The following is a 19,561-nucleotide window of genomic DNA, read 5'->3' as shown; positions in this document are numbered from 1 at the left end:
ATCCCATAGCTCGTGGACAAGGCAAGCAGGACTGGTGATGGTGACCAGGGTCAGCCCCAGCCCTGTGACTGCCAGGCTGGGCTGTAGTACTGAGGCAGCTCTGATACCAAGCTGGGTGTCGAGGACTGGCAAAAGACTTGGGCAGGCGTGGGCAGAGTTGCTGTGTAGCTTGGTGAGGGACCAGGGGTGAGGGCTGGAGCTAAAATGAAGCTCAAGCCCATGGAGGAAGCCCTGCCCTGACAAGATTGCCTGCAGCTCTTTCACAGCTCTGCTCCAGCTGTGCCTCATGGTGTTAGCCTTAGGAACATATGGCAAAAACCCTGGGGGAACGTGTGCGCTTAGGGCCCTGCCAAGAAAGTAGAAATGTTTTGTAGGATTTTTTTTTCTGTTTTCTTTTTAATGTGCTTTGAATCCTTGTGTTGTTAGCTTCACGCATGCAGCTCCACTAGAATTAATGCTGCTGGAAAAGTTGTTCCTGCCTTTTTGTTTGTCTTGATGTAGTGAATAGATGCTCTTGCTCTCACCGTGTGCTGCCATCTCGCGGCTCACTGAGGGTAGAAAGTATTTCTGAAATGTTTATTGAGAATCATTAGTGCATTTACAACAAGCTTGTCTATGCCTTGTCTTCTGCTACACCTTCCTCGGGGTGGGGGCCACCAAACAAAAAAAAAACCAACCCCAAAAACCCCTTAACTCTCTGAAGTGTGTGTGTGTGTGTGAAATCTGATTAATTCTGTGCCCATACATTTTGCTTAAATGGAATGCAATCATTTTGATCATTCACTGCCATTTCAAATATAGTTTGTCTTTACAGGTGAAATACTGATTTGAACCAAGATACTTCCATATGGAATTAAAAAAACCCCAAACAAACAGCAAAACCAAAACAGTCTAAGCAGATGCTTGAACCACTTTTTAAAAGTAATGCAAACTGTCAGCTGATATCAAGGATTGTGCTTATATGCTGCAGGGTGACCTGGCTCAGTTTGAACCACTATAATAGTTCAGTTTTTGTGTTTGTGTATGTTCTTAAAATGTCTCTCAGTACAACTTAGGGTGAGATCCACTAGTCTCAAAGAAATGGCATTCTTAGCTGAGCTGAAGATGGGATGAGGTTTTGTCATGTTTTTTTGTCTGCATTCTGCTTTTGTATTGTCTCCTTTTCTAATCATGAGCTGATTCTTCTGCAGAGGCTGGTATGTTATGTAAATAGCATCTCTTAGGGTAGAGATAGATTGATGTGCACATTGTAGAAGTTATACATAAAGAACCACCATTTATTTCATCTGTGCCTTAGCAAGTTATGTATACTTAACATATGGCTGATGGGTTTCTTACATCTGTTGAGTGTTAAATCTTGCAAGTTTTCATAGATCCCTCTTGTAAATATTATTTATTTATTATGGTGAATCCACAGGATGTTTAGAGGGAATTTTTTTTTTAAAAAGTAAACATTCTCACATGTTTTGTAATCTTTATTTCTTTCTAGATTGCCAACCATTTTGAGAGGAGGTGTCGTTGATAGATACTGGCCCACAGCTGATGGCCGCCTGGTGGAGTACGACATAGATGAAGTTGTTTATGATGAAGATTCACCTTTTCAGAATATTAAAATCCTGCATTCAAAACAGTTTGGGAATATTCTTATCCTCAGTGGGGATGTTAGTAAGTATCATCTCATTTGAGGATTTTTGGCATGAAATTGTAGGAAGTGTTTTCTATCTTGCTATGGCACAGTTTTAATAGATGACTAAGTCATGGGTTTGCTGCTGGAAGCTACAAATATGCATGTACATGTATATTTGTTCCTGTATATAAAGTATTTTAATCAGAAAGGCTGACCAATGTAAAATCTAGAGTACAAAAAAAGATTTCTTCTTTTTCCAACATCATTGTCTTTTCTGTGGAAGGTAGCTCAGGAGAAGTGTTCTAGTTTAGCCTGGCAGGCAGCTAAACACCACACAGCCATTCGCTCACTCTCCCCCTCCACAGTGGGATGGGGGACAGAATTGGGGAGAGGGGGGAAAATAAAATTCATGGGCTGAGATAAAGACAGCTTAGTAGGACAGAAAAGGAACGGAAGTTAATAATATACGAAAGAAGTGATGCTCAATGCAATTGCTCACCATCCGCTGACTGATACCCAGCCCATCCCTGAGCAGTGATTGCTGCCCTCTGGCCAACACCCCGCAGTTTCTATACTGAGCATGATGTCATATGGTATGGAATAGCCCTTTGGCCACTTTGGGTCAGCTGTCCTGGCTGTGCCCCCTCCCAGTTTCTTGTGCCCCTGGCAGAGCATGGGAAGCTGAAAAGTCCTTGACTTAGTGTAAGCACTGCTCAGCAACAACTAAAACCTCAGTGTGTTATCAGCATTATTGTCATCCTAAATCCAAAACACAGCACTGTGCCAGCTACTAGGAAGAAAATTAACTCTATCCCAGCTGAAACCAGGACAAGAAGTCAGTGTTCTTTCTAGCAGAGCTTACTCTACTCCTTTCTTTCATATGAGATTTTACTTGTTTGTTGCAAGTCCAACCTCTCAAGGGCTTCTCTTTGACAGTAAAACAAGCTATGTTGTCAGTCTTCAAAACACAGTGGAATTCTAAAGAAATATGAAGAAGTAGGAGCTGGTGGGTGTGTGTGCGGGGATAATACTGCTCACTAATTCTCTAAGGGAATTACCTGCTTGGTGAGATACAAGACAGCTGTGTCTTAAAGCATTTAGCTGCTTTGTTGGTGAACATCTTTTTGACTGTGTCTTCTTCAAAATGCTCAGTTGAAATCTAACTTAATCAGAAGTGACCCAACATTTATGGGAGGGTCTTTATATGTGGTAGTCTGTGCCTGCTGATCTTTGTATTTTTGAATATGAACTTGGGAGAAGATGGGCTACTGTTCTTTTAAGATAGATAAGAATGCTGTTTGCTAGAAAATCTAGGCATCAAGAAGTATGCTTTGTAAAATCTCTTGGTACTTACATTGAAAAGTACTGACTGAGGTAAATGAGGGATGTTGCTGTCTAGGGATAGGATACCTCATTTCGGTCTAATGGCAAAGTATAGTTAAGAAATTTGACCATAGCTTTTTTGATATAACTGGAAATACCTCTAACCATTTAGCTTTCTGCAACTGTCAGCGGGACTTCTGTGTAGATGGCAGCTGAAAAGTGTTATTGAATTCATTAGCAAGGTATTTTCTAATTCAGTTAGAATTGTATTTGAAATCACCAAATTAGGTATTCTATACTTCTAGCCAGAAATTTTCATCAGAGTCTCATATGGAGATGAGGTTTTCTTTGAACATTGTCACAATGTGCCTCATAGAAAGGGAAGTATGCAATTACTTACTTTCCATGGGATTTTAAAATACTGCATTGTGTCACTTTGTTATTGCGCACTTATAAGTGAAGTGCTGGTTGCCAGGCAGAATGATAGGATCTGCCATGATGTGCTGCTGCACAAAACTTTGCCCTTATAGCTCAGATCTGTTATTACAGCTTAGGAATGTTATCGCCTGCTTTGAAGCTAATAGTGAACAAGTCGGCAGAAGACATGCTTCAGGGTGCTTCAGCAGTTTGGTGTTAATGGTCATACTTATGCTTCTGTTCAGGGATCCACTGGGGTGTATCTAGGTTGCTCTTTTTAGTTGGGGTCCAGTGTGTGCTTTCAAAAATCTCCTGATTTTTGTCTCGTGCAGCACTAGCCTGAGGTAAAAACCCACTGAAGTATCAAGTGTGGACATCAAGTCCTAAGTACTGACAGTTTTGCTCTACAACTTTGCTTCCTTTGGCACGTAGTACTTCCTAATGCTGAGGTAGCCATTGCTGGGTTTGCACTGAGAACTAGAGAAATCCTGTGTGGGATTCTGAGGATCTCATTAGCTTTGGTAAATCACCATCCTCCCATTCATTACCTGGACTGTGAGAGCTAGGTTGTTTCTGTAAATGCTCTTGTTTTGGCCTGTATTCTATCACCTTTGGATTACTACCAAATTAATACCAATTAATGAGAAGAATTAAAGATTTAATGTTTCTGTCCAACTCTTTCTCTTCCATTCAGATCTGGCAGAGAGTGACCTGGCATATACTCAAGCCATAATGGGCAATGGAAAGGAAGACTACACTGGGAAAGAAGTGCTAATCCTAGGAGGTGGTGATGGAGGTATACTATGTGAGATAGTCAAACTGAAACCAAAGATGGTTACTATGGTAGAGATATCCTTTGACAAATGACTGATCATTCCTTTCAACATTTTTCAGCCTGTGTTTTCTGCTTATGTCTTAGCATTGAGCACAATTAACTATTAGGTTCTGATTTGTGTGAGGAGATAAGGACTAAAATGAAATGTCTGTTTGTCAGCTTAGAGAGACCCAGTGACTACGTATTTGTGCATCATTATGTAGCACGTGCTTTCAAGTGGCCAATCTACTATAACTCTTGAGTAGCAGTTTACATAGAACTGGAAAGGAACACTTCTGTCATCAGACTGGTATCTTCTCTGATAACAGAAGACAGGTCTGTTGAGTCTGCAGTTTGGGCCGAGTTCCTTCTTGGGTTCTTCTGTTTTTCTAAAGAAAGCTATCTAAAAAACAAAAAATCCCTAGAAGCAAAAAAAGTTTAATCAATAAGAATTTCAGGATTTGGTGAATTGTGTTGGTGGCAGAATTGACCAACTGTTGCCCTGTCTTAAAAATACTGACACAAATCAAGTTTTCGACATTCTGTAGTTCAAATAGTTTGTAATGTAAACCACTGTTAGCCACATGAAATGTTGATCATTCTAGGTTTGGGGATCCCCTTGCTTAGAAACGAAAAATAATTGTTTTAAAAATGTAGGTTAAAGTCTTAACCTAGTTTAGCCCTATGGGGTTTTAAAATACACCATCCTATTGTTCACATTTCAAGTTTTCACCATAATGGTAATCTAAGGTACTGGAAATACTGGTCAAAAACAATAATAAGCACTTCCTAAACCTCTAACTGAATGTGGAGGCAAATACGTAAGGTTAGCTATTGCAATATGTATACCAAGATACACATCTTACTATTCTTTTGTGAACGTCAACTTTTTGAGAATTTCTTTCTGAAGAAATAGAAATTGTTACCTGTATTATTTCTGGAACGTAGAATGCCTTAACCAGCTTCAAACATTGACCAAATGGTGATCGACGGGTGTAAAAAATACATGCGTAAAACATGCGGAGATGTCTTAGACAATCTGAAAGGAGAGTGCTATCAGGTAACTTCTTGGTTTTCTTTCATGAGAGTAATATTTCAAATATAGTTATACCTAGCCTGGAAGACTGCTATGGCAAAGTCTTGGGGAAAAATATTGTAACTCTCCATCTTCAAACTCTTTTAAAAATAATTACATTTAGCTTTTAAGGAATGTGAAATAGGAGAAGGTTTATTGACATAGCTTACAAATAAAGAGGAAATAGCAGTAAGGATGCAGTGCCGAACGTCATTCCTTAAATTAATGAAAAGGTAGAAGAAACATGTTTTTAAGGTAGTTGTTCTGTACTGTTGAAAATCATCTGAATTTGTAATACACACTTTAAAATTATTTTCAATTTGCAGGCAAAATCTCTTACCATTACACTTCTAGTATATTAAAAATTAAAAAAACCCAAAAATTCATGCATCCCAGCAGTTAAGGTCTTTAAGCTGTCAGATGCAGCACCTACAAACTAGCCTGGGTGTAATCTGACATCTTCACTGGAAACCTTTTCTTTCTGTTCTCATTACTGCTCCTTAAGGCTCTCACAGGTACTAGTTTACAGGTGTGAGCTAAAAAAGCATGCAAAAAAATTAGCAGAGAAGTCACATGCTACTTTGCATGAGTCCATGGCCCTTCACAGAAATACGTTAGTTTACTGTTGGGGGACTGCTAACTGTTGTTATCATTTGGTAGGCGGAGCAGTGGTCACCCAGGAATTGGTGACAGAGCTAGGAAATTCAGTCCAGTAGTGCCTATGTTGTTGTTGTCATAATTCCTACAACTGTTCCTCCTTTTTATATATGATGTGAAAAGTTGAAAATGGAGCCTAAAATTAAATGCGTATTTGTTTTTGTACTTTTCCTCTCCTCTTAATTCCTGTGAATCAGCATTTGTTCCTTTTACCTGGTCCGTTTTAAGGTATTTTGAGGACTAGCTACAGTATTTCATTCTTATAGGTTCTGATTGAAGACTGTATTCCTGTGCTGAAGAGGTATGCCAAAGAAGGAAGGATGTTTGATTATGTAATTAATGATCTGACGGCTGTTCCAATCTCCACATCTCCAGAAGAAGGTTAATCTTATAATTTATTTTCCTAAACTTCTGAGGATTTTCCATGTTTCTGCCCCTCCGCTGCATAATGGTTGGCAGTTTGCAACAAAAATACTTTGATTCTTGCCTTTTTGATAGCAAATCTGAGAGGCAAAGAATGATGGTAACACATCTATTCTTTTTGAATTTTTCTTGAATGTTAGAAAAAAGTTAGCAAGTGCCTAGGACTTTTTTTAAACTGTGCTCTTATTCCAGAATAACATGAACTCATGTAATTCTTGAAAAGGTATTTGGGGAGTTCACAATCCAGTAAGTTTCTCCCCACTCTACAGTTTCTTGGAAACGTCTGTAAAATTACTGTGAAGAAAACCAGAGATACTTCCACCATCATTGTCATTGTGTATGGGTTGCGCGAGTTCTTAGTGGCTTTTTTTCCTTGTTGGTTTGTTGTTTTGGGGTGTTTTTTTTTTTTAAAGGTATAGGATAGCTACTTTTTAAACAGTAGATATGTTGCAAGTCTTGAACATGTAATAGTGAACAAGCAGGTAATGTGCTGTTTTGTTTTTAAATCATACTCTATATGCAGAGTCCACATGGGAATTTCTGCGGTTGATTCTTGATCTCTCAATGAAAGTCCTGAAACAAGATGGAAAATACTTCACGCAGGTATGATATCTGGATGTAAAAAAGTATTGCTGTACATGTATTGCAGTGCGCATTTTTCAGGTAAAAAAAAAAAAAGGAAGGGGACAAAACCAAACCAACTAACTAAAAATCTATTAGCAAGCTGTTTTTCTCCTTTTAACTACTCATTGGAGATTTTTGCATGAAATTTGGGCTTTGCTAACTGACTTTTTATTTCAGCTGAATTTGTAGTGCTTGTGTCTTTGAATTCAAAAGCATAATTTCAAGAATCAGCTAGGCATATTACAGAATAGTTTAGCTGTAAGCAATTCTTGGAAGAGCAGAACGGATGTACTTTATAAACAATACACTCTACAACTGGAGATACTGGCTTAAAAACCATGTAAGACGTGAAAATTTGTCATCCATAAAGGTGTAAGAATTTGACATAGGTGCAATGGGATAAGAAAATCAGTCATTTGGGAGTAAATACTCTCCTTTTGCTTGCTATCCACTCCTAACGCAAGTCACTGGTTTGGCTTCTGCTAAATGGATTTTGAATATTTGAGTATGTTTGTTACAATGCTTGGCATTTGGAAGTATTTTATATAGTAATAAAAAAGATTTTGTCCTTGTGTATGAAGTTTTTAATGCAACTCTACTTAAATAATTCAAGATTTGTATACTTGCTACAGTATAGCTACCTCATGGATAATGTAATTGTAGTATAATTTTCATCTGAAGATACTTTCTGTGTGTAATCCTGAATTCGGAATGCCACAAAGTTGTGTGCAATTGTACAAAAATGTGACGAGATCCAGCAGATGGTTGAGTAAAGTGTAAGTCTGTGAAGCTATATTTCTTCTGTCATGCCCATACCTTAACTAGTTTTCTGATGTGTGGAGCATATAAGTACAGCATTTTGAAATAATGTTGTTAAGCTCTGAAATAACCTAGCTAAAATTATGCGTTTGAACTCTATTCCTATCAGCATAAAGTTCTGAGGTGTGTAAAGGAACTGGTTTACTGTAGAATTCAACAGGTTTATAAAGAAATGCAAAACTCATAGAATGAGGTTTTTGGCAACTTTAGTGTGCTGCTTTATTTTAAAATGCTGTGGTTTTATGGGCAAGATAAATTATCTTGTGGTTGAAATAGAAGATGACTAATATGGTTGTATCACACTGTAAATATTAATGGCTTTTCTATAATAGTGGAAATATTTATGACAGACCGATATTGAAAGGATGCTACATCTTTTGGACTGAGCAAGCGTTTGTGTTGCAGTTGTCATACTTGTACACAGTGGGACTAGCTGACTTTATTAGAACGTAGGTAGCTGACTTTATTAGAACGTATGTAAATGTATGTCTGTGGACAGGTATCTGTCAGACTTTGCAGAAGGACTCTGGGAATAAGCTTGTGCTGAAAGTTGGTGTGATGGCTGTGCTGCAGCCAGGGTACAGGGAGGTGGTTTTGTGTCAGCTGAAACCAGTAGAGGTTGAGCCTGGTGCAGCCCTGCTGCCTGTCCTGGTGGGAGGAGGTAACTCAGCTTCCAGCATCTCTGCTTGCACAGGAAGAAAGGACAGCAGTACTGAACCAGCCCTGGTGGGTTTAAGCTGTTGTGAAACTGTGCAATATCAGTTTCACAGTCCCAAAGCAACGAGGTGGGCCATGGCAGGATAGGAAAGCAACAATATTAAAATTGAAGTGGCTTGAGTTTGGACTTATGGCTAACTGGTAGCCAGTGAAAGGGCTGGAGTATAGAAGCAGCGTACTCTGGCGACTTAGTCTTCCTGAGGGTGTTGAAAAAAGGAAAATTAATATTGGGGCAAATGGCTCTCAGAGCTTTTGATATATCTACTGATACACTATCCAGCCCATTTGATGGTCCTTGTAGCCTCTTCCCAGTTGGGCCTGATTTAAAAAGAAAAACAAATGGAAAAACCCTCAGAAAACTGAGTAGTCTGATCATAGGAAGAACAGACTTTTAGGGGTGCTTTAAATAAAGTCAGCTGTCTATAACTTTCTTTAAAGTAGGTTTTGAATTAAACTAATTGAAGCTGGCTATCCAAAGGATTGGGTTAGACTATGGACAGAAGTTCAAATATGACTGCTACTGACTTTGGTAGCTGAGCTTAGTCACACACTGGGAACTCATAAATGGTTTTGAATACTCTCATGTGTTAGCTGTTAAATGCCAGTGTTTAGCTCTGAGTATGAACGCTGGGCGCTTAAGTTACTTTTGTTCCAACTGTCTACTTCCAGGATGCTTATCTTAGGTAGCAGGCTGTACTTTACTTGCTGAAGGAATCACATGCCTTTTAAGGCAGTTGTGTTTTTAAAATCCAGGACGTTGCCCCACACATACCCCCCCAGGCTTTCTTGAAGAGCGTTTTGGCTCTCTAAAACATAAAATATGTTAAATATCATCAGGAAGAGTGACTGGGGGAATGTCCACCTATTTGTTAGAGCTTGACCTTTGCTATGATGAGGAAATGTCTCATAGGAAAGATGCTGCAAAAGGGTCATCATCCGGTTGGCTACTGGCCAGTAGCTGTAGTTGCTTCTTCTGCCCTGGCATTATGTTGTACTAACATTTGAAGCTTCTGTCCTCTGATAGTTCTGCTTGCAGGGGTTACCCTGTGCATCTTGTTGGAATGTCATTTATTTGAATACTCAAGAAATGCTTTACCCAGAAGTGGAATTTTGTTTACAGAATGCCAGCCTTTCACATACTGTATTGCTGCTTGACTTTCTAAATGCCACTGCTGGGAAATGTTCATCACCTCTTCATTGAACTCTGCACAAGTTTTGGAAAATGTTCTCTTCAGCACATGAATAGACAGCTCTAGACCCTGCCTGCTGACAAATTCTAGATAGAGAGAGATTTATCTGAGATTATCAAAAGAATTATTTTTTTGGCATGCTATTCTGACACAGCTGGTTGTTCTCCCAGGATGCTGTGGTGATCCTCAAAGCAATCTCTAAATGCTAATGCAGAATATGCTTTCACCACTAGGTGGAGACTGGTAACTAATACTGCCTAGCAGTTTATTAACATCTATAGAGAGAGTCTTCCTGTAAAAGGTTTTTCAGACTATTTATTCATATTCCTAGGCAATGCAAGAACATACATGGCCAATTTTAGGATGAAGGAGGGACTTCTTGCTTATTTCAGCCCTGGAAAGATAAAAGGGCAGTTTATGGATCTCATTCTCTGCTGCTGTAAGTCTGTGCTTAAGTGTATCAGGGGGGAAAAATGCCTCCATACTTGCTTTATGCAGCAAAAAAAAAAGTAATCACAATGAGAACAAAAGCTTACTTGTACGAGTAGCAGCCTTGCTTTTCCTGTCCTTGCTTTTTTTAGCTGCATCATCCATATTGAGAGTCTTGCAGCCTACATAGGACCTGGACAGAGAGGTGAGCTTTAGGGCCCTTAGCATGCAGAACTTGCAGCCCTGTCTGTAAGTTTAAGACTTGAGGCTTGTTTGCAAAAATTTGCTGTTTAACATAATCCCACTACTCTGATGCTTAAGGGTCATATGGCTTGCAATATTTCTGTTCTTCCTTCTTCTGAAGCTGGTGTTTTGAAGTGTTTAGTGATGTAATAGGGGTCTGGGTCTGTGAGGTGCTCAGTGTTGCCTTCTCCGATGGGAGCCAGTTACAGGTGCAGGTTCCCAACCATCACAGGGGAGAGAAGTGGCAGTCAGTGAGGATGTAAGAACTTGGCGTATCCTGAGGTCCAGTTTCATCTCTAATGGACCTTCCTAGTGACTTGTTTCTGAACATGTTAAGTGTTTATATGCTATTGGACCTCCTGAAAGCCAGTATGATCTTTAGATTGCCCAAGCAATTTTTTTCAACTTCAGTGGATACTAGTGTGATACATTTGTGGGTTTTTTTCTGAACCATCACCATCCTCTGCCTTCCAAGTAGCATGTGAGGATTGTCCCAACAGCTGTGAAACTATGCTCTGTAAGATGCAGAGACTGATTGTAAGGTTGTCTCTGTGTGTCAGTGGATTGCATGTGACTAAGAAAATGCCAAGTTTTTGCTCTGCTGATCTAATCCTTTGAGGTTGAGCAAGCTATCTATCATTTTCAGTCTGTTTATGAAGTGCAACCTTTAAAAATACCTCTGAACAGGAGTGCTCTTTCCTAGTCTGGGTCATCTAACCCAGGCAGGATAGAAACAGTCTCAGACCACTCACAAGTTTGGGTTACAATAAACAGCACTAACCACTGGTGCAAGGGATCAGATGTCTCCCACGTGCACATGCAGCCCTCCACCAAGCTGTTGCTTCCTGGCCGCTCTCTAATACAGCATGGCCCTGCCCTCTAAATGTCCAGACCACCATGATGTTGCTTCATAGTTACAGTCCTTTTTTTGGCTGCTGTGTGGGTTTTCTAATTAGCACTTCCAAAGAGGGAGCAGGGTTCTCCTTGACTGCAACGTGAAAGGAGTCTGGAAGAACGGATGCATGCCCCTGTGTGAGCCTATGTGATTTCTTGGCAGTTTGGGAGTCTTTAAGGGACAGACATTTCATTTCCTTGTGTTACTGAGAGTTCAGTTTCAAATTGATTCTTTGGCCAGTGGAGATGCCTTCAGTCAGGTTTGCTTCTATTATCTCCTTAAAAGCCGTCACTGTCACCCAAAACTCAAGCCCAGATTTGATGCTAGGTGTTTCATGCTCTATGTATCTCATTGCTTCTTAGTCCCTCTGACATGAGGAAGGAAAAAACCCAACCTTGGCCATGTTCAACTCTGGCACTTCTCATTACAAAATAAAAATAGAAAACTATGTTAAATTAAAAATAAAAATTAAACTTCTCTGCTGTCACAGACAAGGTGTCCAGTGGCAATGACACATAGGGTTAGACATGCAAGAATGACATGTAAGAAATGGGCAAGTATGGAAAGGGACCCTTCCATCTGCTTTCGAGTCAATAGTTTACTTTCTAAGGTTGGAGGAAGCAGAGAGGCCTAAATTCAGCCTATAACCAGTTGATGGACACATCCCCCTTATAGGTGGGTAAAGTTAACTGGAACTTATAGGGTTCATTTAAACAAATTCTTTTTTTTCTACTTATTTTAAGGAATGTTTTTTATTATCTGCCCAGAATTGTATTTATTATTTAAATTCTTTGTGCGCTGTGCTGTAGAAACCTGAAAACTAAACCTACGGTACTACATAATGTGTGTCTCATGAAAGCCCAGAAGAATTGGTGTTGGGAGACAGGCATGAGCTGTCAGAGTGTGTGCAAGCACTGACCAGACTCAGAACGTAAAGGCTGTGAAACAGTTCAGGAATTGTCAGTCTTAAACAAGGTCTTATAAATACAGATTGGTTAAACTCAAAGTTTAAAACTACCTCAAATACTCTTGTGTCAGAGAGATGCTTGTTAAGGAGAAAAAATTTTCAGCATTCCCCGTTTGTCTGTCAAATTGTTTGACATGGAGCAAAGATTAAGTAAGGGGAGAGGGCAGAGGAGTTTGGTAGGGTTTTTGTATATGTTGAAAATTGAACAGTGTGGGAGAAAAAAAGTCTGATGTTGCTTATTTCCCTTTGAAAAAGTGTAATAGGTGAGTCATCAGCTTTAAACCTTATTAAACACTGATCAATATTAGTTATTGCTTGAGTTTGTGGTGGCTGTTCTGAACAAAAAAATGTATTGCTCTACCACATAACTGTTTTCATTAGGCAGGAGAATTAAAATGAACACAGGTTATTAGATTGATCACTGTATTGCATTCTGGGCTTGGTTCCTTGTGTCATATTTTAGCGATGCAAGAACATCTAAGTGTGACTGATGTCATTATCAACACTGTAGTCTTAGTTGATAAAGTTGGTCACTTCTTTCAGAAAGGTGCCAATAACAGTGATTTTTCAGTAACTTTCCTCTATTGAAAAAAGTTCATCTAAGTTGTGTAGATTTAATTTCTGGAATTCTTAGCTTTTTTGAGTAAAGCCAAATAACTGCAAAAAAAATGCAACTGTGCAGAATTATAAAATCCTGTGGTGTCTCTCCAGAAGGAGAGGTTAATAAAACAGCCAGGTGGGATGTCTGAACTTTTAGGTAAGATCTTGATTTGGAGATTGGGGAGTTGTGGGTTTGAAAAGTAAAAATTGCTTATTGGCATGTTTCATTGTTCCTGTAATTTGTTTTCCACACTGTCTGCAGTGATTTGTCTGTTGCTGGAGAAGGGAGAAAGGATGAAATGCTGAAGCAACAAGCTGGGAAACTGTGGATACTTTTATCTCATTGTATAACCTATTAAACTTCCTCCGTAATAGTGGTATGCTCCATAAATTACCTAGCAGTGTTTTCTATTTATGACGCAAATTACACACACAGGTTGTTTTTTAGTTTTCTTATGCATTCAGTCTGATGTTGAAACAAAATTATATGTTTGGTAAAGGGTGGCTGAACCAAATAACTGCTATAGTCCCCTGGATAATAACAGGTTACTAAACAAGTACTACAGTAGTCTGTTCATTGTTGTGCTCAGTTAGTGTTCATCTCTTACCTTTTTACAAACAGCTTCTTGTTTCTGATACCCAAACCCAAAATACGATACATTCAATATAAAGCATGCCATCTCCTTTACCAAATAAACAAGTACGCATTTGTTCATGGAATATGATCAAAATGATAATCAAACACATGTTTTATGCAAGTTCTTTTGAAAGAGAGCTTTCAAGAATATGATTTTTTAAGTTGAGGTTTTCTTTTCCATTTGTGAACACTTGAGCATAATGCAAAAAATTCATTGAGCATGGTGCAAAAAAATTCAGAGGTTGAACAGTAGGATAAAGTCTGTGACTGTAGGACAGCTATAGTTTTTAATTAGATCTAGCCCTTTTTCTTAGTTGAACCATCTGCATTCTTTCACAGTCAGATGCGAGTTATGGTATCTAAGGGCAGGAAGGGGCAAGATACCTTGTTCAGTAATTGGGGAAAAAACCCAATATTGTGTGTGTGTGCACAAACATTTCCAGAAGTCATTCAGAGCAGAAGGAAGATACTGCCATTCTGTAGGTGGAGTCTGTTGCTTTAGGCTTTCTTGTTCTTGTGTGTCTCTCTTCGGTCTTGTAGACCGTGCAGTGGTGACTATATTCAACTTTACTCCATTTTAAGTTAGTGTCTAAACAACTTGTATTTGCCACAGTCTTCTTAGGATCATTGTATTTAAGGTCATAAAGTATCAGCTAACCTACTCATCTATGTAGGCAAGAAACTTGACAAGAAGTTTTTTAGTTAAACTTGCACAACTGACTTTATTGCTTTGGGTAGTTTGCGTTCATTCAGTCTGGTGTTCTGTGGGCTCACTGTTATTGCTAAATCTTCAAACCCATTATGGGTATGGATAGTCTCTTTTCTAATTAGAGCTTTCTCTATATGGATATCCCAGGTATATGTTGCAGTAACTTCTGCTTGTTAATACTTAGTTTTGGACAAGGTTGTGCTTGTAATTAGGAGTTGTTTTTGTTTTTTAAATTCCTCACCATTTGTAATCCTTGATGTGTTTGTGTTCCAAGAATGATTTATTTGGGTACTATTTGTTTGTCTGGGAAGGAATGCTGTGAATTCAATGTGTCTGATATTTCATAGTTGCACTGTTAAAGAAAAATAATCTAAGCACTGATTTTTATTTTGTTCAGAAAAGGGGACTAGTAATATTCTTAGATGAGGTAAGACATGGATTGAAGAAAAAAGTATCATAGGAATTACTTCCTTTTCAGAAGCATGATACACAGAAACTCAAGACAACATAGCCTGCAGCCACAGAACTTCTGTATAATCTGATTTATTTTGCCATATTGCTCTGTGGAAGAATGTTTAAAAATGAATAGGTTATAGGGTTTTTTATAGTGCATTTAAATGTTGTAAGACCTAGGCAATGTTAAATAATTGAGAAAATCTGGATGTTGTTAATACTGTTTACTAATACATTTAAGCAATCATAAAGAACATGGTTATTGAGTAGACGTTATAGGTAAACAACACATGGTGGTCTGTTTTAACTGGAAGCCCTAATGTAATGGTTGCTTCTGCTAATGAGAAGATAGATAATCCCCCCATACTTACCCTTTCTTGAAAACATACAAATTGTTGTTTGCTCTAGGCAGAATGAAGACAAGCTGTTCAGTATTTGCCTTGTAAATATTAAATACTATGAACAGCATGTATCTGGTTCTGAAGTATGTGGGAGCCTTGCATTAATGTCAAAATGTATATGTATTCATCTGCAATTTTGCTTATTTGTTTGATTGTAACTGGGACTTTTCTCTTCTTCAGGGAAACTGTATCAATCTGACCGATGCCTTGACTCTGTATGAAGAACAGCTTAGCAGGCTCTATTGTCCTGTGGAATTTTCAAAAGAAACTGTGTGTGTTCCCTCCTACATGGAACTGTATCCTTAAAGACTGAAAAAGAATGGAAAGTGTGTATTAATAAATCAAGCAAGCCTAGATTACTCAGAGGTAATGAACTCAAGTGCAAGAAGGCAGTTCTAATTTAAACACTATTAATGTTTTTTCATAGTAAATGAACTACTGCAGTTTTATTTTGAGGATAATTGCAGGAATTATTTTTTAAAGGTGCCATAAATTCACAGCTGGTGAAATGATCAGCACCTTTTGTTTTTGAGTGTTTCCAAGTGTATTGTTTATGTGATGTAGGATAAAATGTATGAGGGTAATGCTGCCTGGGAGTTCTGGCAAGGCTGTCTCTTCTTTTTTCTTTTTTTCTTTCACAAAAAAAATCCAAACTAACTTCATACAGATTAGCATGATCCAGATCTTTAAATATTCTCTGATCTATTCTTGAACATACAGTTTAGACTGGATTTCGAAGGAGGGAGGGGAAGTGATTCCTAACGGTCATTACTAGTTACTGAAAAAAATATTCCGAGTGGAGGGGTATACACACTTTTTCAGCAACATCCCATTCCTAAAAATAATCCTTCAGAATGTCTTCATTTTGTGGGTGGCAGGCAAGTTATATAAGGAGCTAGAAGTTTGTTTCAAGCCATTAGCTCTAGAGGGGCATTTTGATCTGCTATAACCAAGGTGGTTCTGCTTGCTGCATTTGCCTTGAGTGTTTACCACTTTTGTGTGATCTCCCAGGAGATGTTTCTGCAGGGTAATGCCTGCTGTGGCTGTCCTCTTGACAGGAGAGAGCTTTCCAGGTTCTGCTTATTCGTAATACGTTAAGCGTGTGAAACTCTGCCTCAGCCTTTCTTCTGTTCTGTTCATTTTGCCTCCCTTCTCTCTCTAATTTTGATACTGTTTAATGCTGTAGCCTGCTGTTCTGGACTCCATACTGACTGTAACAATTCCTCCTGTTTCTCATTACTGTTAGCTCTCCAGTGAAACTCAAATTTGATCTTAACATTTTCAAGACAAAAAAGAAAGAGTGAAAAAGGATATGAAGATATTTGCCCTTGTAGCTTACAATTTCAGAGAAAATGGTTATTTTTGCCTGTACAACTGCCAGGCCTTAATGCAACGTGTATGTGATTTGAAGTATGCATCATCAGAAAGTTTTCTAAATACTTATTGCATTGTTTATTTCAAAGTATGCAAAATGTTTCTAAGTGAATTGAGTAGTAAATGCTACTTCATTCCTTTGAAAAATGCACTTAAATGTTTCTAGTAAGCTAACAGATATGACACATTTTTAGCAATAAATTTATTAAAACTGGCCATTAAATAGGTATAACAGAGCTTGAAAGTGAACAGTTGTTAGAGAAATGAGGCAGGCTTTATTAGTTTGCTTTTTCTGAATGAATTAACAAGGATATAATGGTATGGGTATAGGAATGTTAAAGGAGAAGTCATCTTGATGACTTCAGATTAGCCAAAAATAAGTACTCTAACTTGTAATTTGGCCTCGGACTTCCAATAGCCCTTTACCTGCATTTCAGGTACAGGTTATCTATCACCTTTCTTGAAACTTAGATTTCCAAGTAGGAATATGTATCTGAAAGGAAGGTTATACCTAAATGCTGTTTCACACATGACTGAGACACATGGTAGTTTACAGTAGAATTGTGACAAGTAATCAAAAATGAGAGTTTTATTTCTTTCTGAAGAATGTGACACATTTGTGACATTCATTTAAGTGCCTGAAATCTCTTGAGCCGTTGAACAAATCTTTTCACTTAACGCAAATGTTCATTTTTGTAATCTGACCAAAAGTTACCCGCGTGGGTACCTGAATGCAGCCAAAGTACTAAGCTGGCTTATCACTTTTTATTGTTACTTGTTTTGCCTACTTCAAGAATTGTTGTTGTGTGTAATTGTTACTTGAAATTCTCATGTTTACCAGTGTTGCTGTGGGAGTCATCTGAAATGCAAGTAGCTGTGGACATAAAAGCCAGCTCTCTATTTTAAGGAAAGCATGTGTGTCTCTGAGGTCTCCACCAGGACCTTATTGTGAACATGGGGGCTCCCATCTGGAACACATGTGACCTTGCTTTGTAAACAGAAGAGCATATGCCTGTATGTGGTTTTACTAAGTTAAAAAATCCCAGAAATCTATGCCTTACTCTGCAGCTGTTGCTGTAGCCCTAAAAAAAAAAAAAAAAGTGATGTTCATGTCTCATCCTCCTGCCTGCTTCTCCGGAAGCAGGTGGAATTATGTAGCTCTGACCTCTCTCATGTGCCAGCATGGCAAGAGAGCTCTTGAGGATCAGTTGTCTGTCCTGCCAGGAGTACCTCAGAGAACTGTGGTTTGAGCATAGCTTCCGTATGACTCTGAAGCTGGGTCCATCTCCCCCCAGAGGAGCAGCAAAAAGCACTGATGCAGTTGCCAGTTGCTCTGTATTTGCTTCTGGCTCAGTCTGGGCAACATAAACACTTTTCAGAAAGCAGACTTTTAGGTAACTGAAGGCAAACACTGGAGAAGATTTTAGAGAAAAGCTTAGGCAAAATTCCGATGCATCTGTTACGTGACTGTTCAGCAGAACCCCCGTTGAGACAGTTAAGAGGCAGTGGGCATTTAAATTATTTGAACAAGTAAGGTACCTAGACACCTAGTGTTCAGCTGCTGAACATCTTGGTATTAATTTTGTGTGTGTGTCTGTGTAAGAGATTCACAAATTAGGTTCCTATTCAAGCTTGCTACTTTACAATTCATAAGATGAGCAAGAGGGATCCCAACTTGGTGAACTCCTGATGAAAGTTTTGATCACTCTTCCCAAAGTACTTCCATAGTTTGTTCAGTGGTTGCAATGCAAAAAAATGCACCACCTGAAAGTCTGCAGCAGGAATTAGAAAATATGGGTTTGCAAAGTATTTCAGTTTCATTGGAAGTGGGGTGCTCTTTTGAACTGCTGAACCAAAAAGACGATCCAGGGAGATCTCACTTTTGAGATTTTTACCTACCCCATCTTTATGAGCTACCAGAAGTTTTCAGAATCAAAACAGAAGTGAAAAGAACTACTTCCATTTTAACTATGTACTACAAACTTTGCTTTTTTTCCTTAACTGCTTATTTTCTCCAGATGGGTATTCTACACTATTTGGAAGAAACAAACTGACATCTGAACATCAAGATTATTTGAGATTATCCTAAATGTACATGCTGCATGGAGCATATAGGCCTGCCACATGCTGCATATTGGCATCTTGAACCTTTAAATTATATGCTGTAGATGATCCTGAAACTTACTCATGCTATTGATTGTGAATTCTTTAAATGTTTTTAATTATTATTTTAATTTAAAAGCAAATGGAAAAAATGTATATTTTGATGAGCTAGGGTGTTATTTTTGAAAGTCAACTTAAAGATGAATAAGCAGCAAAGCTATATAGCTGCTGAATGCACTGAACCTTTAGAATGTGATCCTTTTTATTTTTTTGTAGATCTTCACAAACTGATTGATTAAAAAAGACATCTTTAGCATTTCATCCCTGAAGGGTGGTCCATGGAGTTTGTTTTGGGGTTTTTTTTTTGTTTTCCACCAGATTTCTTTATCTGTGGTGCTTTTTAAGAATGGAGGGGGGTTTGTTTGATTTTTTTTTTAAATGAACGCTGCAGTGCTTCCATATAGAGAAAAAGGGTATAACTGAAAAAAAAGAGGGGGGGGGGGAAATCTTCTGAAAGGATATCCCAAATCCTTCATTGCAAAGAGAAGAAAGCTAGTAGTCTTAAATTTTTATTTACTATAGTTTCATTCATCATTGCTGTAATCTCTTCTGCAGAAGAATCTTTGTCCTTTCACCTCATGGAATTCTTTAGCTGCTGCTGTATTGATTATTTGGATTTTGGTATGGATTTAACAGTAGGCTATAGAGGCACTTTGAACTCTATTAGCATGGAAATTAAAGCTGGTTTTCCATCCCACCACAGTGCAAGAAATTGAGTGTAGTGAGGTTCTTGTGGGCATATACTCCTCAACCTTATGGGAAGCACTAGGTTCATGGAGAAAGAAAGGTCCCTTTAGAGGGTAAAGAGTTATGGGTGTGATTTAGATTCATGTGCACCAGTATTGAATGTATTGAGGCAAGTATGTATACTTCAGTAGGGTAAGTCCTGGTCATATTGCCACAGATTGACCGTGTTGTGTGGGGCTCTTACTGAATTAGATTTACTTGCAGTGTAAAAATCAGTGGAAGCTAGGTTGCATTGTAGTTTTGCTCTGAAAGATAAA

At 38.5% G+C, this 19,561-nt stretch overlaps 1 protein-coding gene across 1 annotated transcript in view; it reads left to right on the top strand.

Moving 5' to 3' along the window:
- SMS (spermine synthase) overlaps positions 1 to 18,555 on the top strand; it is a 29,832-nt gene extending 11,277 nt beyond the window's left edge. The window contains exons 5-11 of the mRNA XM_009482506.2: positions 1,490 to 1,665; positions 4,062 to 4,216; positions 5,152 to 5,241; positions 6,180 to 6,294; positions 6,860 to 6,939; positions 15,201 to 15,316; positions 18,413 to 18,555. Of these exons, the coding sequence (XP_009480781.2) occupies positions 1,490 to 1,665; positions 4,062 to 4,216; positions 5,152 to 5,241; positions 6,180 to 6,294; positions 6,860 to 6,939; positions 15,201 to 15,316; positions 18,413 to 18,455 (775 nt within the window). The 3' untranslated portion in view covers positions 18,456 to 18,555. The remainder of the gene's footprint in view (positions 1 to 1,489; positions 1,666 to 4,061; positions 4,217 to 5,151; positions 5,242 to 6,179; positions 6,295 to 6,859; positions 6,940 to 15,200; positions 15,317 to 18,412) is intronic.
- Positions 18,556 to 19,561: the final 1,006 nt, after the last annotated feature.

Source organism: Pelecanus crispus, chromosome 1, assembly GCF_030463565.1.
Source record: "Pelecanus crispus isolate bPelCri1 chromosome 1, bPelCri1.pri, whole genome shotgun sequence".
In the NCBI taxonomy this organism is placed as follows: domain Eukaryota; kingdom Metazoa; phylum Chordata; class Aves; order Pelecaniformes; family Pelecanidae; genus Pelecanus; species Pelecanus crispus.
The sequence above is the reverse complement of the archived record's forward strand: the minus strand, read 5'-3'. Positions and strand labels throughout refer to the sequence as shown.